The sequence below is a fragment of the Lutzomyia longipalpis genome, chromosome 1 (assembly GCF_024334085.1).
Source record: "Lutzomyia longipalpis isolate SR_M1_2022 chromosome 1, ASM2433408v1".
NCBI lineage: Eukaryota > Metazoa > Arthropoda > Insecta > Diptera > Psychodidae > Lutzomyia > Lutzomyia longipalpis.
The window spans coordinates 33,502,402-33,525,792 of NC_074707.1; the positions used below are offsets into that span (position 1 = coordinate 33,502,402).

At 32.6% G+C, this 23,391-nt stretch overlaps 3 protein-coding genes across 3 annotated transcripts in view; 1 reads left to right on the forward strand and 2 right to left on the reverse strand.

The window, feature by feature from the left end:
- Positions 1-23,391, reverse strand: part of LOC129786050 (putative fatty acyl-CoA reductase CG5065) — an 824,046-nt gene that overhangs the window by 650,495 nt on the left and 150,160 nt on the right. The window lies entirely within an intron of this gene.
- Positions 1-23,391, forward strand: part of LOC129785965 (26S proteasome non-ATPase regulatory subunit 1) — a 74,595-nt gene that overhangs the window by 27,940 nt on the left and 23,264 nt on the right. The gene's annotated exons all lie outside the window — the stretch shown is intronic.
- LOC129785983 (uncharacterized) lies at positions 127-21,460 on the reverse strand. The gene is made up of 7 exons (XM_055820714.1): positions 20,906-21,460; positions 15,080-15,841; positions 7,073-7,305; positions 6,047-6,266; positions 5,484-5,616; positions 4,933-5,103; positions 127-2,949 (listed from the first exon to the last, which is right to left on the reverse strand). Exons 2-7 carry the CDS (start codon positions 15,567-15,569, stop codon positions 1,743-1,745), a joined length of 2,454 nt encoding a protein of 817 aa, XP_055676689.1. The 5' UTR covers positions 15,570-15,841; positions 20,906-21,460; the 3' UTR covers positions 127-1,742.

The window sequence follows — 23,391 nt, forward strand, 5'->3', positions numbered from 1 at the left end:
GTGACAATTACATTACAGTGACGTGGTAGAATATAACGTAGGTAGGACGTAATTAGGAAGATATTGCCTTGTGAAAATTTTCATTTAGCCCCCAGTGTACAGGACAACAAAAGAAAAGTTGCGATTAACGTTTTTTGTTGTTTTATTTTCATATTCTTTCTACAGCTTTGGCCTTTTGTACTATCTAAATTTTTACTAAATGTTGGTGGGTTAAGAATCTATATTCCATATATATAATTTTTTCTTTGACATTTTGACGTTATATACTGATTTATCTATATCCTTTTCTCTTATAACATACAAAGCTCTTGATATTTGGGATGGGGTTTGTTACTAAATGTGGGTACGTATTGTTCTGTTTGATGTTTCATTCACACAAAATGTGGTTGAATATAATTTTGTGAAACTATGTATATCATGTCTGAATCCCTCTATACATAGCACCTTTGCATTAACATGAATTCATTATTATGAAATCATTTACAATTAATTAATGATTAATATAAAATTTATTGCAGTATAGTTCGCATAATGCTTTCCTGTTTTTTTTGCGGCATTATTTTTCCAATAAAAAGCATTTTCTTGATGTTTTAAATACAATAATTAGGAAATTGACATAAGGGATGGTCACGTTATTTTGGAAACTCGGGGACTTTCAAGAGCGATTTTCAAGCCAATTTTTAAACCAAAATTTTGAAATCTGCTTGCACTCTTGTTAAATGGCCAAATACTGATAAGAATTCAGTATTTTTGATTTAGAAAATAAATTTTTGTGCTCAAAAAATTTATTTGAAATTCTCACATTTTGGCCATTTTGTTCCTGTAGAGTTTCCAAAATAACGTGACCATCCCTTAATATATAGATTTATAGAGAATTGATTTAAGTGAGATCAAACAGTGTGGGTGGTAGATGGAATTTGACATCAATTTTGGACAATACATAACTTCACAGGATAGTTCTTGGTATCTGGTATTAAAATGAAATTCTACGGAATTAATAAAACATTGTTCAAGTCAATATTATTGAGTTACGTCACCGTATTGGCATTACCTATTTTGCATTGCGAACCACCTGTTATAAAAATAAAGGACAACTTTGGTGGTAACTAAACTAACAATTGATTGACATTTTTTTACCTTCATGATTTAATTACAACGCAATTGATTCGTTATCAATATCCACTTATTGCTTTAAAAAAAATTGATGATACATTTTTTGTGATTGACATTATTTTATATAATCTCAATTTATACATAATATGTTGATGGATAAAAGAGGGAAACTATTTGCAAAAATAAATAAATACTGTTTCATTCTTTAAATTTAAAATTTGCTTAATGAACAAACTTTTTTTTTTAGCTTGTATGATATAAGAAACAAATTGTAAGAATTTATTTTTTTCGAGTACTTTTAGCGAGATGCTGCATTTGATTTATTTTAGAATGCAATTATAATTTTAATTGATAAATAATTGCATTGAAATTGACAATGAAGATGTACAATCTTATACATCCTTCCATAATACGTGATATAAAATCAATCTTATATACATACAATTTTACATATAGTTGATTTATTTGCGTGAATAATGTAAAATTATTACTTGCACAATTAGTATTCAAGCAAACAATCAATCAACCATTAATCACATTTGAATCAATCATGTCTGGTAGATTAAATTTATGGAAAGACGTCTATTTTAATCTTTAACACATCTTTTTGGTGATGTGACATTTTGCTGCTACCTATGAGGTCGCCAACTTGTTTTACCATATTGGCACAGTAATACCTTGCGGAAAGCCTGACGGAATACTTTATTGAAGATTGTATAAAAAATTGGATTGACCATTGAGCTGGCGTACCCAAGCCATGTGACTACGTCAAATACCCAATGGCTGATATTGCTCTCACAGTGGGCACATACTGTTGGCAAAAGGTTCAACACAAAGAATGGTGCCCAAAGGATAACAAATGTGAAAAATACAACACCTAATACTTTTGTTGCTTTCTGCTCTAATCGTATTATACGACCATGCCTTGAGGAATTGCGGGAGACTACGCTTGAATTGCGCGAATGATGCGATCTAATTGTAGCTGTCCGTTGCAATAAACATGGCGAAGAGGGGAGTTTTGGGGATTTTCTATCTACTATGTTGGGCATTGAGATATCTGTGAGGTGACTAGTTTGGCGCAATGTAGCAGATCGTCGTAGCTGAGAGCTGCCACTACTGAGAGGTATCTTAGTTGGGGTTAAAAGAAGGGATGTTCGTGTGCCAGAACTCCCAAAGCTCGATCCTCGTCTTTGATTCCTTCGTGAGTCCCACGTCACAATGGAATTTGATTTGGTATAACTTAATTTTCGTGTTGGTGTTGTGGATGAAATTGTTGGGAGTGTTGAGAGACTCTTTGTGGATGATGTTGATGTTAGAATTGTTGCTGAACTAGAGCTGAGTGTGTGTATGGCGTCAATGTCAATATTATTCGTATCGCTAAGGGTGGTAGCTGACCGGAAATTGACAGAAGTGGAGATAATCTTCACTTCGGTGGGTTTAAGGTTATGCTGTTGATGTCGGGGCTTGTCACCAAAGTAGGGGCATGTACATGGTGGAGGTAATTTTAACTGAGATAGTTGCCCATTGTCTTCAGGTTCCGTTTCATTGTATTCCGACTGATCCGCCCCATCACTGAGGGATTCTTGCAAGTTTTGTCTGTTACGCTGTGATTTTCGTTCTTTGGTGCTCTGAATTTCTTTGATAAATAATTCATAAAAGTCCTTTTTGTCATCCATTAGGAGAGTACCTCGTGGTAAACTATTAAAACGCTTTCGCGGAAATGATGCATTTGATGGTTTCCGCACCGTCCATGTCGATGCAGATGCTCGTCTTTTACGAGGTTTCGGTTGTGATTGTTCTTTGTGCTCGTTTTCTTGCTTTATTAAAACAATTGACCTGTAGAATATATATATGATACTGGAATCAGATGGTTTTAAAAATGGGGTATTCTCGTGCAACTACAAAAAAAATCTCATAATTTTTCACTTTTACATTCGAATTTAGGGAATTTGGAGAATTTAAAGTTTATGGTGTGAAATTTTCGTGTCATCTATATTCATGTTGACCTAATTCTTGTGGTGATTTACAAGAATTAACGTAATTAACATTAATTCAGCAGCAAATTGTCAGGTTGACCTGTGTAATTTATCAGCCGTAAATCCTTATCTCATGCGAATTCTTGCTCAACTTACGCATATTTTTGTGCTAAAAATATAATTTGCAAACAATGAAATACTAATTATTTGATCAATTTCAACCACTGGAAATGGTTACATGCGTTGTTATGTGTACGTACATAGGTATATTTATATTTTCCCAATATATATGCATACTATGTACTTTGTATATGTATACAGATACATTATAATTCCACGGTATAAGCGGGATGAAAATGTTTGTTTGGGTTACGTAGCTAATTTATTTTCATTCAGGTGTTTTATATACCTAAATGTGTTGAATATAGCAGCTTTTTTCCGGTATAGGGTGCTTTTTTTTTATAGAATCGATTCCCAAAATTTTCCAACAAATCTCAAAGTGTGTAGACAGTATATATTGTGCGTGTAATATCTGCACATATTTTGCGGTCATACAGGTGGGATAAAGGAAATTGCGTAGGATTCTTCATTCTCTCTCTTTAATTTGTTGCCTAATTAATAATTAACTGTCTGTATTGTTTGGTTACAAAGCCATAAGGGATGAGAGAATTAGGATAAGAGAGAGAGGAAGTAAAAGGAAAAACCAAAATATGGAAGGTGATAAAAATTGTGAATTTTCTCTTCTATCATCCACTAAATGACTTGGTAATTGCAATATTTTAGCCCTTGTTGTATTTTCGCTTTTTCTCGTATAATGAGTTTCGTCATCATTATCATTAATATTATAATGTATTTATTCAAAATAATTATTAATGGTAATCTAATGATTATGCTCTACAGTCTTTTAACAGAAGGGATTGATGGATTGGGTTGAACATCGTGAAGACATTGTTTTGAATAGGTCAAGGCGTTCTTGTACACAACAACATTCCTTTATTATGTCCGTTAGTTTAAATTCTCTTTTTTTTTTGAATAACAAATTTAACTTGTTCCACGTTTATCCTTTTAAAATATTCTATTTTTTTTACCAGTGTTTCGGCCACTATATTGAGGGGGAAATAGAAAATCCTATTACCTGTGATTTGTTTTAAATTCCACACGAAAGAATTTAATCCATTTATTTTCATTTGTCTTTAATTTTTATCAATGAAATCATTAGTTCAATGACACTGAAAGGAAGGAAGTGTGAAGCACTGCGAGGGCGGTGAAAATAAACTGGTAGACTGTATATAATTATATAGTAGGTAACGTACATATTTACCCGGATTTTGGTAAACTTTTGTGAGTATACTCAAAAGCCTACCCCAAATTTCAATTTCATTAATTCTTTGATAAATTTATTTCTGTATACCTGTAACCTATTCTAATAGAATTTCTAATTTTTAGAATGACTACCTACGTGGAATTTAAATGAAGAAGTTATTGGGAAAATTTTCGCATAGAAATACTAATTTTAATTCATTTTAAGGAAACTTTTATTTGCCATAATTGTTATTAAATACTTTAGTGAAGGTAGAATGTCGTCAGTTAATGGGGTACCGCGTTACCTATATTGAAAAGTTTTGTGTGTGAAAATTAAATTTAAACTGTTTTAGAGCTAGATGAATGTACTGTGTGTGTACATACAATATTGGCAATCAATTTTCACTCGTTTGCAATGGTATTTTACACACTGAGAGGGAGGAAGAATTGTGGTTATTTATGTAATTTAAGTGAGGAAGTTGTAGTTGGATAAAATTAAATGAAATTTACATAGGGTACGAGAAGAGGAAACTCAACTTACCTGTTCGTTGTGGTTCTTGTGAATTTTTCCTCACTCGTGGCCACATTATGGGTTGTCTTTTGGTCATTTAATTTGGCAGAACCCACAGATTCCAGTCCTCTTGACAGTTTTAGCATCTCCGCACCAAATTGATGAAGAGCTGTCATTGTTGATGGCGTGGGTTCAGGAATGCTATTAATAAGTGATGAAAATTTTACATACCTATACGAAAATTAGGATTATGCTCTGTCTAAAGCATGGATGAGTTTGAATTTTGTGATGGAATTGTATGAGAGATTGATTTAATTTTGATTCACATAATACCCTAATCGAGTGAATTGTGTGTGTACAAAATTTTGACAATGTTGTATGAGCAAGCATATATGCCAGAAAAATGAGCATGTCTGAATAATATGTACTGCCATTTTCTGTATATTATATGGGATTTAATGCTAAAGTGCTTACTGCAAAAAAAAATGTAAATTGAAAAAAAAGTGGTTTTATATGAGCTCATTTTTTTTGCATACTATATGATATATAATATTTCTTATGACTTGATTAAAATTCCATACCTCGAGTCCGGAAGCCACAGTTCATGATTATCAAGAGTGGAAAGTTCAGTATCTGTTGACGCTGCTGAATGAGCATGATTTGGTGTTGAGGGGAGACTTGTCTTCAGTAATCTTCTCCATGTACATCGTCTTTCTATATATATATTTTTTTAGGTGGGATAATATATTGTTTGAGTCAGTAAGTTTTATAAAGTTACTATACAACCTATAAAAGTTCAGTGTAATGTCAAGTTCTTGTTTTCAATTCTCTGCCATGTTTCAGGGGAGAGGGATTTAATGGAAAAAAGTTTTATAATGAGTAATATAATATAATGTTATGAATTTGTTTAAAATTATAAAGAAAAAGATTGACGTTGGTATGAATACCTCAAATTAAAGTGTAATGCTATTTGGGAGTTGTGTTAATGGGGAGCACAGGGCGGGCATATTTACAGTCTATATATATACATAAAACGTGCACTTGTATGTATGTTTTATAAAGAAAATTATGGCTCTGTTAAAATCTGTGTAGGTAAATTGTGCAGGGGGATGTAACGGGGGTGAATGAATATGACGAAAATCACCTAAGGCAGGTGTTTGTCCAAGCCATCCACTAGCCCAGCCTGTATTCCCAGTTGAACCTCCACCCAAATTCTGTCGCTGGCGGGCGAGTAATCGTACAGTTAGGCAATACGTTAAAAGCATTACACCGAGGGGTATGTAAAAACACACAATGGATCCGACCAATTTGTACACAGGATCCGGAATTTGGCAAGTGCCGTCCACGAGAACAGAGGCGTGATTCTATAAATAGATATGTGATAATAAATATGCCATTATTTTGGATTATTATTTTATTAAGGTTCTCCATTCTTTTCGTGATCTATATACTGATTCCTTTTAATGTGTTCTTTATGGTGTTGGGATATGTCAATAACTAAGCTATAATTCATCGGTTATAAAAGAAAGAAAAATGCTGGGAAGTAGTAGGAGGGAAGTAGAGGTGACAAAAATCAGCCTAATTGATTTAGAAGAGATTCACTTAGTGAGTCTAAATGTAATATTTCATAAATATATATTATTTATAGATATCGTATTTGGAGATTTTTAGTGAAAACGTGATATATAGGCAATACAGAAATATGTAATGCTTGCTAAAAGCTGTGGAAACCAGATGGAAGTTTTGATGTTGTCGTATTATTCGGGATTAGAGTTTTCCAACATTTTCAAGCAAAAAAAATGTTTAAAAAAATTTATATTAAAAATTGACAAGCGGAACAGCTGTCTTTAATATTTTTCCGATTTTACTAAACCAAACTTTTGATTTTCGTGGGTTATGTGCTTCAGAAATTATAATATATGACCCCTTAACTTTGCATAAAGATTAAACTTGATAAATATGCAAATTATCATTCTTCTATGGAAGTTTACAAACTTTAAAATCAAATTAAAAATTGTTTAAGAAGAAATATAATTTTTTAAAGTGGTTTTTCTTTAGGGGAAACCAACTAATTTTCTAATGTACATTTTAAGAATGCGGTAAAGGTTAAATTCCATCTTGCTATTTTCAAAAGTGTGTTTGTTTTTTAAATGAAAATAAAATGTATTACCTTAGAATACATTAAACTTAGTGGTAAGCTCATGGCGATGGAGAGTAACCATACAAATACGATTTTGAGTGTAACACGTCTTCTCGTCTTATTTCGCCCAAATCTCATGGGGTATCGCAATGACAAATATCTGTCAACAGATATTGTACATAAATGCATTATACTAGCTGTACAGAAGAGGACATCTAGGCATATCCACGCCAAACAATGTTCAGACTGCAGTGGGAAGTACCCTGTAATGGAATTGCAAAGAAATGCATATACATATGTATGTATGTTATGTATGTACAATAACACATTATGTAGAATGTGAAAAGGGTCTATCACAATGAAACTTTATTATAACATAATTTCAAAAAGGGTTTGTGGATATAGTCTACTGTTCACATGAAAGCTGAGGGAAGTACAGTCGTGACCTCGTGGTAGGACCGTCGTCAAAATGACTTCTCCGCGGTAAAACGGCTTCAGAATGAAGAATTTTGCCTTCGCAGTGGGACAATTAGTACTATTGGAAAGGTAGGATACTAATTGTCCCACTGCGAAGGCAAAATTCCTTATTCTGAAGCCGTTTTACCGCGGAGAAGTCATTTTGACGACGGTCCTACCACGAGGTCACGACTGTATCACACGTTTCTATGGGTGCTTTATAGAAAAATCCAATCCCCTTGACTTCTTTAAGAAAAGGGCTCAAATCTCGTGACTTTTAAATTTAATTCAACTCTAAAAAAGAAGTTCTGTAATATGATTCAAAGTTTGAGAAAAGAAAATTGAAACGTGATCGAAAAGCATAATGAAAGTGGCAGAGTATTGATATTTGCAATTCTTTTGAGATTTATTGAATAAAAAAAGCAACAAAACTAATGTAAAAAATCATTTTTCAACCATGACACATGAGGAATTTTGTAAAGTAAAAAAATGAATCATTTTCCACATTATGGTAGACAGGATGCTGTGTGTGAAAGGACTAAAATTATTATTGTTCCTTTTATTATAATCAATTTGCGTGATTACATTCGCTTGTAGCTTTAAATGTCATTTGCCCAAAGATCATGGTAATTAATAATATTTATTACGCGCCTCTTAATGTTTTTAATATGAATTATTGAATCATAAAATTGTAGAATTCTTAAATTTGCAGAGAATAATTTGAAAAATTATATAATGCAGGATATATAGTTTTTAGCTGTGTTTCTTTCAGACACAGCTTTTGTGTACCGAGCAAAATCGAAAGTCGTCAGATCGGGCTCAAACTTGGGATGAGCACGAATTAGGGTCCCCACATTCCAAAAAACGTATGCGCCAAAAAAAAATTTTTTCCGGCCGTCCGGCCGGCCGTCCTTCCGTAGTTCAACTCGTAATTGCGAGAGAACGGTGATAGATAGAGACTTGCGGTAAACGGCAAAGTTTAAATATCGACTGGAAGACATCCGATTATGAAGTCAAATCCACCCCCCCACCCCTCCGTCCGCCATTTTGAATAACCTCAAAATTTTGTTTTCGCTATATCTCAGCCGCTATTATAGCTAGAGGGCTGAAATTTTGATATGTTGTAGGGGACATCAAGACCTTTCCAACGATACCTCATTTTCGAAAATCGGTCAAGCGGTTTAGTCAATATGGCCGCCACAATTTTTCATCGAAAATCGACTATAACTCGAAAACGGCTTGACCGATTTTGATCAACCCGGGCTCAAATGAAAGCTCTCCATAAACCCTACAACTCTCTAGAACATACGAAGTTTCAAAAGTGACCGCTAGGGGGCCAAAAATCAAAAACAAAATTTTCGATGAGTTTTCGATGAATATCTCGAAAACGCCATTATCGATTTGCCTCATTTTTTTTATATGTTATAGCTGACCATATTATCTAGCTCCATGCCAAAAATGAAGAAAATCTATGTCGCCGTTCTCGAGATATAGCCTTCCAAAGTTGGCATGTCATATCTCGGGTTCTACAAGTCCGATTTTGATCAACTCAAGTGCAAATGAAAGGTTTCGTGAAGCCCTACAAATGTCTAGAACATTGCAACTTCGAGAAATGACCGCGAGAGGCGCTAAAGTCAAAATCAATATTTTCGAAAATTTCGAACTCGAATATTTCGAAAATGCCATTATCGATTTACTTCATCTATATAATAAAGAAAGGTCTGTTTGTTGGTAATCAGTCGTGTTCGGCTATACAAATCTACACCGTTTGACCGATCGTGATGAAATTTGGTACAGAGGCTCCTTATAACAGGCGGTTTCGAGTGGCCGTATCCATTTTCCCCCCAAAGCCCCCCTTCAGGTAGCCCCCATATAACTCTCATGCAATTTTTGCGAATTTTTGAATTTGGCGCCCGAAATGTTGTATGAAAATGATTTCTTCTCTTTACGATTTTTTTCTTTTGGGTTTGATAAGTGGCCCAAATATACTTATATACTTATAAACCATCATAATTTTTTTTTCTAAAATTTGCGCGAAGCGCAACAAATCCCCGCGAAGCGGGGCGAGGTAAATTGGAGCGAAGCGACAATTTACCTCGTATTTTAATATGTTATAGTTGAGGTTAAGACCTTTCCAACGATAGCTCAAACTCGAAAATCTATGGATCCGTTCTCGAGATATAGCCTTCTAAAGATTTCTTGGGGTATGACTTTTCAACTTTTCCCGACTTTGCACGTATTTAAATGAATTTGCGTTCTAGTTTGCTCTCACAAAATTGGTACACTGAAAGAAACACAGCTCCCGTAAGCTTGGTCAGCTTACCCGTACATTTACCCCTCATTTGAAGCACGTCTGGACTCTTAAATGTCTCCTTAATCATTAGTTTTGACACTGAGGGGTACCTTTTTAAAGAATTTTCCTTAAAATTTTACTACATTGCCGTAGAGATATCAAAAATGAGAAATTACTCTTGTTTTTACACGCCAATCAATTTGAATATGATCCCATTCAAATTCATTATAAGCACGAACAAGAAGAGCATAAAGAATGCTTTAACTTTTTAGCTCTTCTCACTAAAGTTTCAATGCTAAATCGTATGGCGATATAGCAATGAAATTGTTCCATGAAGTATTTTTTAACGATCGATTTGATGCTTTTCTAATATATAATTTCCATAGAATTTTCTTAAAATGCGTATATTATTGAATAAATAATGAGAAAATTAGAAATACCAGAGAGACAAAAGAAAAATTCAACTGGAATTTCTTCTATACAAATAAATTCTTTCTTTTTATCGCCGTGATAATTTATTCTTACTATATATCTACAGATAACAGTAGTCTATATAACGATATCTAATTATGAGAAAATTAAAAGAAAAAAAAAACATAGGTAATGTTCCAACAAAAAAAAACCGACTGAAAAGGAAAGAAGGAAGCAATAAAGAAACCAAACACTGTCACTGCAACAGTCAGGTGTTAATATTTGCTGTGTTCCTAAATTGAATTTAATGAACACCCAACTGTTGCCGCCACTATTTTTTCATTTTATTCTGTGGATGGAAAGGTTTTTTTTTGGGGAATATCCAGGAATTCAACGCTCTGCTAAAAGAATGAAAATGCATGAGAATATTTTAGTGCTAAATTCTTTGACACCTCAATATATCTCACACAAGCTCCATACACCGCATAGTATAAACATGTCTATTATACCAAAATGTTCATAGTACGTTACGTACATCCATGTATATAAATGTTATCTTATAGTACACTTTATCTTATTGTGAATAGAAACTTATATGTTTGTGCATATCACAAATATTTGATGATTCTAGACTGGGTGGTGGTGTATAAAAAAAAGGAAACTTTTCGGCAAAAAAAAGTTCCGAAAATCTGATAAACAAATGAAGTGTAAACAAAATATGTATGAAGCTCCAAAAGTAAGAAGATAAAGAAGATAAAGTGGTGTCGAGGGATGGACTTCTTTCTTTTGAATTTACCTACTGATAACTCGAAATTTGTCTTTACAAAACTCTAAACTAATAACAAATATTAATTGTCTCGAAATTGAGAAAGTTTATTAAAACATAAGATTTCGATTAGAATATTTACTTTAGGGTTAAATGCGAAATAAAATGTTCTCCTTTATATTTTCAATACGAGATTCGCAAAAAGAGCAACTATGCTAACTTTCAATTTAACTTTAACAATACGGTTTGTGCCTTATCATTGACTCTCTCTCTTAAACTATCCTTCAAGTGTGAAAATTTGTCAAGTATGTTCTTATTCAATTGACTTTTTTATCATAGGCACTTTTAATTCAATAGAAAATTTGCTTTTCTCACTGAAATTACATGCGAAGAGCAAATGAAATGAAGTAAAAAAGAAGAGGAAAAGAGAATAGAAGGAAGAAAAGCGTCTTTTAAATTGGCCTTTAAGTAGTTTAGTATTGAGGATTCTTCTGTATGTTCATGTATATGTGTATTATATACCTATGTACGGCTATGTGTAAGAAGATTAAAGTAGTATATAGGTCGTGCTGTTGAGCTGAATTGACGTGATTTCTCTACCTGATATCCAGAATATTGAACACTAAAGCAACGTGAGAATATGTGCTGCTCACTTCTTTTCATATTCATATTTTAATACAACAAAGTATCAAAAAAGTACAAAGGGTGCTTTTAACTTTTACCTTAAAGTTTTAATCAACCTGTTGATTTTTGGTATTAAAGGGGAAATCGGAACAATTTCGACTACTTGTGGTTTGAAGGAAGAGAGGGGGGGGGGTAACACGGAAAATCACATATTTTCCTTTAACATTGAGGAAAAATGTTCCAAAAGAAAATTGTGAACCTTTATCTCTTATTTCACCTTACAAGAAAAGTTTATGACAAAGGGCAACTCACCCCGTTCACCCTGAGTTTCAAATTGTTCACAAATCGTTCGCTTTAACAAACAAAAAATAGCTTTCAAGGGCCAGCAGTATGCAATATATCCTTTTTAAATGTAATTTGCAAATATTAAAATCGATGTACAAAATCAATAATATCGCCGAGACATTGAAAACATGTCCTTGTTCTTTCCTTCCTACAAAGTGGCCTTGTTTAATATTTTATAAACACTTTTCCCCATTCAGTTCATTTTCTTATATATGGACAGGACGTACACGGATGAATTAGTTTCATTTATATTTTATTTGCAGTTTAATTTTACATAACATACCCAGTTATTGTGACTGAAATATTGTGAATTTCATTTTAACGCTCAATATAACTGTGTTATTTCATTTAACGTGTGGGCTGGGGTTCGGTAAGTTCTACATCAATTGCACATCTTAGTGGGTTTTATTATATGGTTGTAACTTGTAATTTCGTCCAATAAAGATAAATTGAAAGGGAAGTATGTATAAGAACAAAACACACATTGCTATTTTGCCGACGTTTTGTTAGTGGAAGCATGAAGGACCCTCCAATAAGCTTGTTAGGATGTCAATAATACTATGGTTAATGTGTCAAGATTGAGACACAAGTAATCTTATATATATAAAGTCGAAATTAAATAAAAATGTATTTGATTTTTTTGTATATTGATTTCCTGATCGGTACCTAATAACTTTTATTTTATTGTTATCAGTGTATTTTATTTTAAAATAAAAAATAGATTTTGATTCCCTGATTGAAAACTTTAGGCAACAGCAAAAGATATTGGCAAAAACTTCGGAAATCAATTATGTGTAAAGTATCGAAAAAGTTTCTTTAAAAAGATTTTAAGATAAAAGTTTTCAATAAGAATATTCGTGTAGTACGTGTAATACGATTCTATTTCTATACTGTGCTAAAGACTTTCTTTTTATTACGTGTTGTTAATATTGCAAATGAGTTTAGTTTTCAAAGTTTTATTTGATGTAAAATATTATCCTTAAATGAAACATTCTATATTTTCAACTTAAATTTTCCCGTGTTCTTAATACGAAATTATTTCTTTGAATGATGACATGCTTTATGGTGTTTTACCATTCAACCTTTGAAATTTCTGCATTCCTACAAAGTCATGAACATATGGTGGAATTTCCTAGATATACGATATATACATTGATATAACGTTCGTGGTAAAGAATAAATATGTAACATAAGAATGGTGGTGTACATAAAGTGTAGTCTCAAATGCAGAATCATTGTATGTAACGGTTTATATTAAATATAGGTATGTAAACACATTATATATATTCTTCCTTTTACAGCAAAGGAATCGACACCTATTAATCGTTTCAGTTTCCTGACTTAGAGTGTGCCAGTAAAAATATTCACATACCTATATATGTATGTATATTGTATAACTATAATATCGGGGAGGGGTGCAGAAATACCGAAAGCGGTAAACTGTCGAGAGTATATTAGGTTCCTTTTATATTTTGCCTTATGTAGTCTCTGAATTCTTACGGTGAATACGCATACCCTTCCTCCAAATAAAATGTACCTATATATAGTACTTTTCTGTGCCTTCCAGTGTGAATATATTGAATGTTAAATTGAAAAGTTCCCTATTCGACGATTTGTGACTAAATTGGTACTTTTGTATATTGCATAATACAATGTTACATTTAGTAGGTGTAACACATTTTTCAATCGTTTTTCCTTTTATTTTTCTTCTCCATTTGTTTCCATTTTGTTCAATGTTAAAGGCAAAGAGAAAATGTGAAAATATTATTGTTTATTCTTTCTGTCTTGTTAGTTAATATTGATTGCCTCATGCTAAAATGAGTTACTTAAATAGAGACAAAATTTGTTTAGGCAAATTCTCTGTCTAATATTGAATTGAATTTTTTTAATCTTACTTTAACGAGATTAAGGGTGAATATTTAATTTGTAGGTGTATAAAAGAATACCACCTGTGGATTAATATTAAAATCATAAGTGGCTTGCATTGGTGTTAATGGTCATTACAACTTTTCCACCTTTCATTAACTTATATGTATATAAAAAAATTCAAATAGAGTTTTTGTGTGAACAATATTCTGTATTAATTTAATGATTTTCTAGGATAAAAGTAATAAAATAAAAATGCATGTAGTAGATACAGTGATATCCACATTCCACATACATATATTATTTTTACATATAAGGTAATAACGTGTCTACTTTGTGGTTTTCTTTCACCTAAAATTATCATCACAATATTTCATGAATGTCATTGTCAATTTGGTGTAGGACGTAATAAAAATAATAGTGACTGTGATGAATAATAAATTAGAGAAGAAGAAAATGGTGAAATGCTATTGTAAAATCAATTTTTTCTTCCTTCAACACTGTATTTGCGTACATGAAGCAAGTATAATTTCGTATGCAGCAATGAAGGTTCTCTTGAGTGAGAATATGCAAGGGAATATGTATATACATAGGTATGTTGCTTTATATACAAAACATAAGTATTTACGGACTTAGACCAAAAAATCCTTGAAAATTATTACCTTTTGCAGGTTTACATCCATAATGGTCTATGTACAGAATTTTTATATGATGTATATTGTTTTATTTTTTATTTACACCTTTATAATTTGTTTAAAGTAAAGTTTAACGATGTAGGTAGTATGTACCTGTCTAAACGAAACATTCTAGAACGCTAGTTTTATAAAAAAAAAATTTTCTGTATTTATAATTAAACTTTACGCACAGAATTTTAATTAAAAAAAATTCATGTTTTTTTATTGTTTAATTTTACATTGTATTTAAATAAAAAAAAAACAAAAGTTCTAAAAGACTTTCAGTTCAAATAAAATTAGACAAAACAAGTAATGCATGGGAAAGGAAATTATATCATTTTGACTTGCGTGCTCGAAGTCTTCTATAAATATACAAAATTCCTCATGTTATATTAACTGTGTATTTAAACGAAGTGTAGAAGAAACCATAAATACTGTGTAATATACTTTAGAATTCCACGTTATCAAAATTAGCGTCAAAATACGTTATGTCATAAGCCTAATGAGGCTGCTAGTATACAAATTAGTTAATATACAACAACAAGCAACAATACTTATTTAGGAAATGAAAAGAGAAAGCAACAGAAAAAAAATCAACTCACCTCTTACTAATGTTAATATTCCAAGTGGCATGACCAAAATTGCTACCATAAGATCAGTTATTGCGAGCGACATAAGGAAATAATTGGTAACATTTTGCAATCGACGCTCCCATGCAATGGCGAGGCAAACTAATATATTTCCGGCGGCCGTCCCGAAGACTAATACCAAAGCTAAAAGTGCCCAGTAATTATTTAACTCTTTGGCGTTTGTAATTTCATCAACGTTATCTGATGTTGAGGACGATGTTACGGGAGCTTCCGATGATGTGGCTGATGTGGTAATAATTGACGATGTACTTGTTGCAGTGGTGGATGATGGGTTTGTAGACCATAGGGTGCTCTCATTGATTTTACTACTATAATTTACGGCGTTGTACGGCTGCTCGAAAGAAGATGCATCGAGTACGTGTGACGGTTCATTAGTGGATGCCAATGAAGACAAGGACCACAAAATTATTTTTGACGAATTAAATGGTCCCACTTCGCTCATTTTTTCTCCCTATGCACAGTGATCGCTCACGTATTTCATTAAGTTCATTATGATTTTCCTTTTATCTTCACATTTTTTCTTTCTTTCTTTATTTACACTCTCTCCTTGGAAAAGTTGAAACTTAAGATGTTAATGAATAAAGAAGTTAGTTCTATTTTCACGATAGCAAACCATCCAACTCTTCACTGCACCATTCTTCGAAATGTTAACTTTGATTTTTTATTCACAATGCCCGGTTATTTCATGCTCCCTCTTTTTTATGCCTGTTTAGCCTTTGGGGAAAAATGTTAAATTGGCATATGGGAACAATTTTTCTCCACCATTATTCCACGAGTGAAATTCTAAATGAAAATATTGTAATTAATGCAATATTTTAGTCATTAATTTCCGTGGAGGAATGTGAGAATTTTGCATATGTGCGTGACAAACAATTTTTCGATGAAAGCTCAACTAGACCGTAATATCCCCACAATGCTCTTTTGATTTGAAATACCTATAATGGAAACTCATAGTTGTGTGATGTTCCAAAATAACAATGGATAAAGGAATTTGATTACGGGTAGTTTGAATTTAGAGTCTTTTTAGGGTAAAATCGATTCGTATATATGAGACATACATACATACAGAAGGGATTTGTCATTAAGTTTTCCACTGTCACAAATCTGCTTTTGTTCTATTAAACATATTTTGCTTTAATCCCAAACATAACATATGTATCTACTTTTATTGTAGAAAGTTAGTTGTCTATAACACGTTATTATCTATAACCACACATGTTCTAAAAGCTGAAAAAACATGCAGTTATGCAGAACATGTATTATTTGACATTATAACAAATACATTTTGTACGTGAACGCGTAAATTATCTTTTAGTTGAAGTATATTTATGGGTTTTAGGATAAAGTTACCCAGCAATAATAAAACCCCGCGATTTATCATTGAAGATAATGTATGTATATATGCTGTTTTACAGATTCAGTAATTTCTTACACGCTCGTTATTACCCTTAGAAATTCTTTTTTAAAACCCTTTTCAACAAGAAAAGGGCAAGAACATTAGGCGGTATCATTCTTTCTTTACTATGCTGTCAGTGATTAAATGTAGTTTAAATAAAGCTTTTTAATTAAAAATTAAATAATTCATTTTTTTTGAGAGTGTTAATGAGGTTTTATGATGATTATTAAAAAAACCAAAAATTGGGATTTTTAATTAAACAAATTTGATGGGTAATAACTGATATTTAATATAATAAAATGAGAGGAATAATTGAGTAGGTAATTTCAATGCAAATAAGCGTAATGGAATAAAATTAATACAGCATGACACTTATAGTTAAGTCAATAGCTCTTTTAATTTCAAACGAATTTTGTGATTCCCGCAAATAAAAAAAGTAGTCTAGTAGCACTACATTGAAGTAAATTCCAACAAATTCAATATATCTTATTCAAATATACATATCTATATAATAAAGAAATGCCTGTTTGTTGGTAATCGTCGTTCCGACTTTTCTATACAAATCCACACCGTTTATCCGATCGCGATGAAATTTGGTACAGAGGCCCCTTATAACAGGCGGTTTCAGATGGCCGTATTCATTTTCCCCCCAAAGCCCCCCTTCAGGTAGCCCCCATAGAGATTTCATGCAGTTTTTGCAAATTTTTGAATTTGGCGCCTGAAATGTTGTATGAAAATGATTTCTTCTCTTTGCAAATTTTAGCTGTGTTTCTTTCAGACACAGCTTTTGTGTACCGAGCAAAATCGAAAGTCGTCAGATCGGGCTCAAACTTGGGATGAGCACGAATTAGGGTCCCCACATTCCAAAAAACGTATGCGCCAAAAATAAGTTTTTTCCGGCCGGCCGTCCGTCCGTCCGTCCGTCCGTCCGTCCGTCCGTCCGTAGTATAACGCTAAATTGCGAGAGAACGGTAATAGATAGAGACTTGCGGTAAACGGCAAAGTTTAAATATCGACTGGAAGACATCCGATTTTGATGTCAAATTTTACCCCCCACCCCCCCGTCCGCCATTTTGAATAACCTCAAAATTTTGTTTTGCCTATATCTCAGCCGCTATTATAGCTAGAGGGCTGAAATTTTGATATGTTGTAGGGGCCATCAAGAGCTTTCCAACGATACCTCATTTTCGAAAATCGGTCAAGCCGTTTAGTCAATATGGCCGCCACAATTTTTCATCGAAAATCGACCATAACTCGAAAACGGCTTGACCGATTTTGATCAACCCGGGCTCAAATGAAAGATCTCAAAAAACCCTACAACTCTCTAGAACATCCGAAGTTTCAAAAAATGACCGCTAGGGGGCCAAAAATCAAAAACAAAATTTTCGATTAGTTTTCGATGAATATCTCGAAAACGACGACATAAATTTTTTTCATTTTTTGATATGTTGTAGCTGACCATATTATCTAGCTTCATGCCAAAAATGAAGAAAATCTATGGATCCGTTCTCGAGATATAGCCTTCCAAAGTTGGCATGTCATATCTCGGGTTCTACAAGTCCGATCTTGATCAACTCAAGCGCAAATGAAAGGTTTCGAGAAACCCTACAAATGTCTAGAATATTGCAACTTCGAGAAATGACCGCAAGAGGCGCTAAAGTCAAAAACAAAGTTTTCGAAAATTTCGAACTCGAATTTTTCGAAAATGGCGACATAATTTTTTTTCATTTTTCGATATGTTATAGCTGACTTCAAGACCTTTCAAACAAAAAAAAAATTATGAAAATCTATGGATCCGTTCTCGAGATATGGCCTTCCAAACATTTCTTAGGGTATGACTTTTCAACTTTTCCCGACTTTGCGCGTATTTAAATTAATTCGTGTTCTAGTTTGCTCTCACAAAATTGGTACACTGAAAGAAACACAGCTCCCGTAAGCTTGGTCAGCTTACCAGTACATTTTTCTTTTTCGTTCGATGAGAGCTTCCCATCTATCTATATAATAAAGAAAGGCCTGTTTGTTGGTAATCGTCGTTCCGACTTTTCTATACAAATCCACACCGTTTGACCAATCGCGATGAAATTTGGTACAGAGGCCCCTTATAACAGGCGGTTTCAGATGGCCGTATTCATTTTCCCCCCAAAGTCCCCCTTCAGGTAGCCCCCATAGAGATTTCATGCAGTTTTTGCAAATTTTTGAATTTGGCGCCTAAAGTTTTGTATGAAAATGATTTCTTCTCTTTGCAAAATTTTTTCTTTTGAGTTCGATGAGAGCTTCCCATCTATATAATAAAGAAAGGCCTGTTTGTTGGTAATCGTCGTTCCGACTTTTCTATACAAATCCACACCGTTTGACCAATCGCGATGAAATTTGGTACAGAGGCCCCTTATAACAGGCGGTTTCAGATGGCCGTATTCATTTTCCCCCCAAAGTCCCCCTTCAGGTAGCCCCCATAGAGATTTCATGCAGTTTTTGCGAATTTTTGAATTTGGCGCCGGAAATGTTGTATTAAAATGATTTCTTCTCTTTGCAAATTTTTCTTTTGGGATTGATAAGTGAACTCAATCTACTTACAAACCATCACAATTTTTTTTTCTCTCTTAAATTTGCGCGAAGCGCAACAAATCCCCGCGAAGCGGGGCGAGGTAAATTGGAGCGAAGCGACAATTTACCTCGTTTTACATATTTTATAAAGTCTACTTTTAGTGATAAATTTCTGTTTTGATGTCTCATGGGGGTTTCGAGAATTTTAAAAATTAATATAACGAACTTGAAGCTTTTTCCCCAAAGGATAAAAGAAGTGGGATTCTTCCTCAAAAGCATCTTTCATTTTTGGTTGTATATACGAAGGCTCACCTGTGGTCAGTATGAATTATTAATATGTAAAAGTGACTAATATGGTATGCTCTCCAGTCAATTTTGGAGTCAAGCACAAAAACGCAATTTTTCATTGCGAATTTATTATTTAAAGCCCAAGAGCTGTGAATCATAAATTTGATGGAGACAAAATGTGTTCATATTGAATTTGTATTTGAATATGAAATTTCTATTGGATACAATGCATAATTCAAATATATACTAAATTGATGTATATATTATGTATTGTATTGTCCAAATAATAATCTAATCTCAATTTGTAAAATTAATTAGGGGAAATTCTCTCATACTTCTGGCGGAAAAGAAAAGTTTAATGTTCTACCTACTATAGAATGCATAGGATTTTATGCAATGATTATAAAAGCTCTCATTTCACCTTTGAAGAGTAAAATTATGCTTGAATATTTTCTTATTTATTTTTCTGAAGATTCAGAAAATATTTACACAACATTTAGGTTAATATGATTTATTGAATTCAGTGATTTTTTTTAACATCTCCACCTTCAATGTTCTTGCCCTTGTAATAATTTGAGTTGAGAAGTGTAGGAAAAAAACGAACAGCCTCTCCGTATATTTTCATATTTTTTAATGCAATGTGAATTTGCAATGAAATTGAGTTTAGAGATTGCGGTAATATTGAATTTCCTCTATATATGTACATATATTTTTTTTCTGTAGAAAAAATGACGTTAAATATGGGGTAAAAAAAAATGAAAAGGAATATTACTCATATTAGACACTTCAACTCCTATTTCAAAATCAATATTCGCCTTATCGCATGTATATTTATTGTGTACCTATATGCGGGGGGTGTCGCGGAACAAATTATGTCGTAAATAATATTATCGTTCCATATTGTATGTAAAAGTTTGACACATAGTGAAGCATTTCAGGAGCTTTATTGGTGTTTAGTTAAATTAAAAGTGAAAATTTATTTTATAAATTCAATTGATGGTTAGCAGTTTGTGTGTGTATTTTCTAAACCACTAAACGTTGTGGGAATTTTGTCAGGGGTAGTTTAAAATGTTTTGCAGTGTGGGTGCATTTAAAATTTCTTATAATTGAGTCGTTTTCTCTCACTATGAAAACTTTAAAACTCAACACAGCAAACATAATTTCACATAAAATTGAAAAGTTTAAAACTTTTACTATAAAAAAGAGCAATATTGCAAAAGTTTTATGATTTGTTTTTCTATTAAATTTACAGAAAATCTTTGTAAAAGAAAAAGGTGAAAAAAAAAGAAAGGATTTCCGCTTTAATACTCGCTGTAAAATTTTGGGTGGACCTAAATTGCGAGAGTATTCAAATTGCAATCAATCTAACTCTACATTTTACTGGGATTATCCGTATTTAATATTTCTACTCTTTCATGTATCTCTTTTAAATATTTATCACATAATGCGAGGTCTGTGTGTGTTACATACTTTATTTTTAGGGGTAAATATAGAGTTGGACTAAAATTGAATGTAGATATGAGTATTTTTTTAATAAATATTTTATATACTTTTTTTTTGAACAAAAAGCTTTAAGAAAGGGGTGAGATTATAGTTGATGAGAAAAAAATGGTATGAAGATGCCGACAAAGTTTGCACATTAAATCATATTAATCGAATGTATCCATTTGATTTATTTATCACGCACTGCTATTATTGTTTACAGTTTCGACTTCAGAAATATTGAACACACTTCTTTGCTTTATTCACTTCCATCCTGATAGATTGAAACATAATTTGTAGAGATTTTGGTAAGATTATCCTCAATGGAAATCCATCTTGATTTTCTGATGAAATGTGAGATCCATAGAAATTGTGATTAACTCTATATATAGATTAGATTTCCCATCTATATATATACGGTGTGTGCGATTGAGTACATATGTAGTGCCCCTTAAATGCAGACCAAAATGTTAAGGGAAAGTGATTTCCCCAAATTCACTTTCCCATTGAATTTTCCAAGTGTTTCACGAGTAACCGTTCGTAACAGACTGAACAGCTCTATTGTTGTGCGGGTTGCATAGACCCGCTGACGGTCAAAATATCGCATGCGCTTTTGAGCTTTTTTCCACACACATATTACATCTATATATAACTGGGGAAATTTCTGTCGTGTGTATATTTTGGAGTTAATGTGAAATGTTGGCGGTATAAGCACATGAATTTTTCCTCACTCTTTTCTGTCACTTGTGCGGTATATATAGTATTTTCGTCATTAATACGTTTTGCCATCAAGTGAAACAGCAGTGTTAGAGGGTTGACTCTTTAGAAAAGGGACGATGATGACGATAATGACGACGTCGTCAGCGAAGGTTAGAAATTCCCATTTACATACACATAGCATATGTACTTATGCTACCTACATACATATTTGCAAATGTATATATCACTCATCGTGTGTAAAGTGATTCCTGGTGAAGTAGACACCTATGTACATATATATGCATATATGTATGTACATTTATGCGTATAATTCCTCGTCTGAATTTAATGGATTAGGGTCAATTACTTTTTACATCTCTGTGTAATTAATTGTTCTGAATAGTTGTTGTGTACAAAGGGGAGAAAAATGCTGAGAATGTAATTAAATAACTTTGCATTGATTGCAAAAAAAAATTGAATTAAGTGAACAATACCTTTTTGTAACAATATTAAACTACATATAGTGCACATAACTTACATTAATATGTCAGAAATGAATTTTCTACCCTTTTAGATTTTCTTACAATTAGTTCCTTCAGATTTAATTGCCTAACTGATCATTTTGAGCTTTTCTATTCAAATTAATGTTAATTTGTAAAGCAATGAATTTATTAGTGTTCTTAATTATCTTCTTGATGGCATTTTAGTAATTCATACTTCACACCTTTTACAGAAACACGTGTTGATGCAATATTGCAATCCATTAAAATTAAAGTATCTTGTTTAATGGAATCTACTTCAAGCAATTTCTCCAATAATAAAATAGATTAACAATTTGCAATTTATTAAAGAATATATGAATTAATTTACATAATACATTATGTTCTTTTAGTAAACTTTTATCATCTTGCAAAAGACATAAGAAAAAGACTTTTTATGTTAATTGATTAACTCAATTTATCTTGTCATAAAAAAAGTATCACATACATAATTGTAAAGTAAGAGAAGTGAAATAGTGTTTCGGAATTGGGTTAACCAACCAATCAGTACCTATGGTCGACCACATCAACAATTCTCGTACCTATATTAATAGGATTTACACAGTAGATACGAAAATGGGTGAAGCAGCTGACGGTACATACGGCTAGACATCCCCTGAATGAGAGTTTACAGAGAATTTCCTCTTCACTGTCTCTTTGTTTTTAGAATTACAATTTCTCTACTTCTCGCATATGATCAACTCTTCTGAGTGGGTGAATGTATGATGAAGAGTGTTCAGCGACGGAGTAATTCACCTAAATATCAATCTATATTCACGAGACATGACAATCAATAATCATCATTCTTCGTGTATGGACTTCACACAATATGAATGATAAGAAGGTAGTATATAGAGAGGATGAAGAATAAAGTCCTACACAAATTGTCACATGCTACACCTGTAGATTCAATATCAAAAAATTCCAAGAAGTGGAGTAGAATAATATATGTAATGTTTTACCACGTGTATGTATCTATATAAGTGTGCATACCTATAAAATAAGGCGATTGCGGGTGCCAATCTACTAATAGATACTTTAGGGTATTTTACCCTCCCACAAATTCTACTACACCCACTTTCTTCTAAAAATAGGCCTCATTTAGAATTTTCTGTGCAATTTAATTACCTACTAAATGAGTTGGTGTAACGAATTTCTTCTTTTTCCTTTCATTTTAATTTTTTTCAGCTGATGGTAACGAATTTTGGTGTTTTACTTGTGGATTTAGCAAGGCTACCGTATACGTCTCTTTTCACTACCCCCGTATTTTTATACAATTTTTGTTACAAAATGAAAATAAATCAACTTTAAATATT

Coding starts and splice junctions, on each gene's coding strand:
- LOC129785983 (XM_055820714.1), bottom strand. CDS start 15,569: ATGAGCGAAGTGGGACCATTTAATTCGTCAAAAATAATTTTGTGGTCC. Junction 5,617..6,046: donor TGGACAAACACCTGCCTTAG/GTGATTTTCGTC, acceptor ATATATATATAG/AAAGACGATGTACATGGAGA. Junction 5,104..5,483: donor CTGTGGCTTCCGGACTCGAG/GTATGGAATTTT, acceptor ACTTATTAATAG/CATTCCTGAACCCACGCCAT.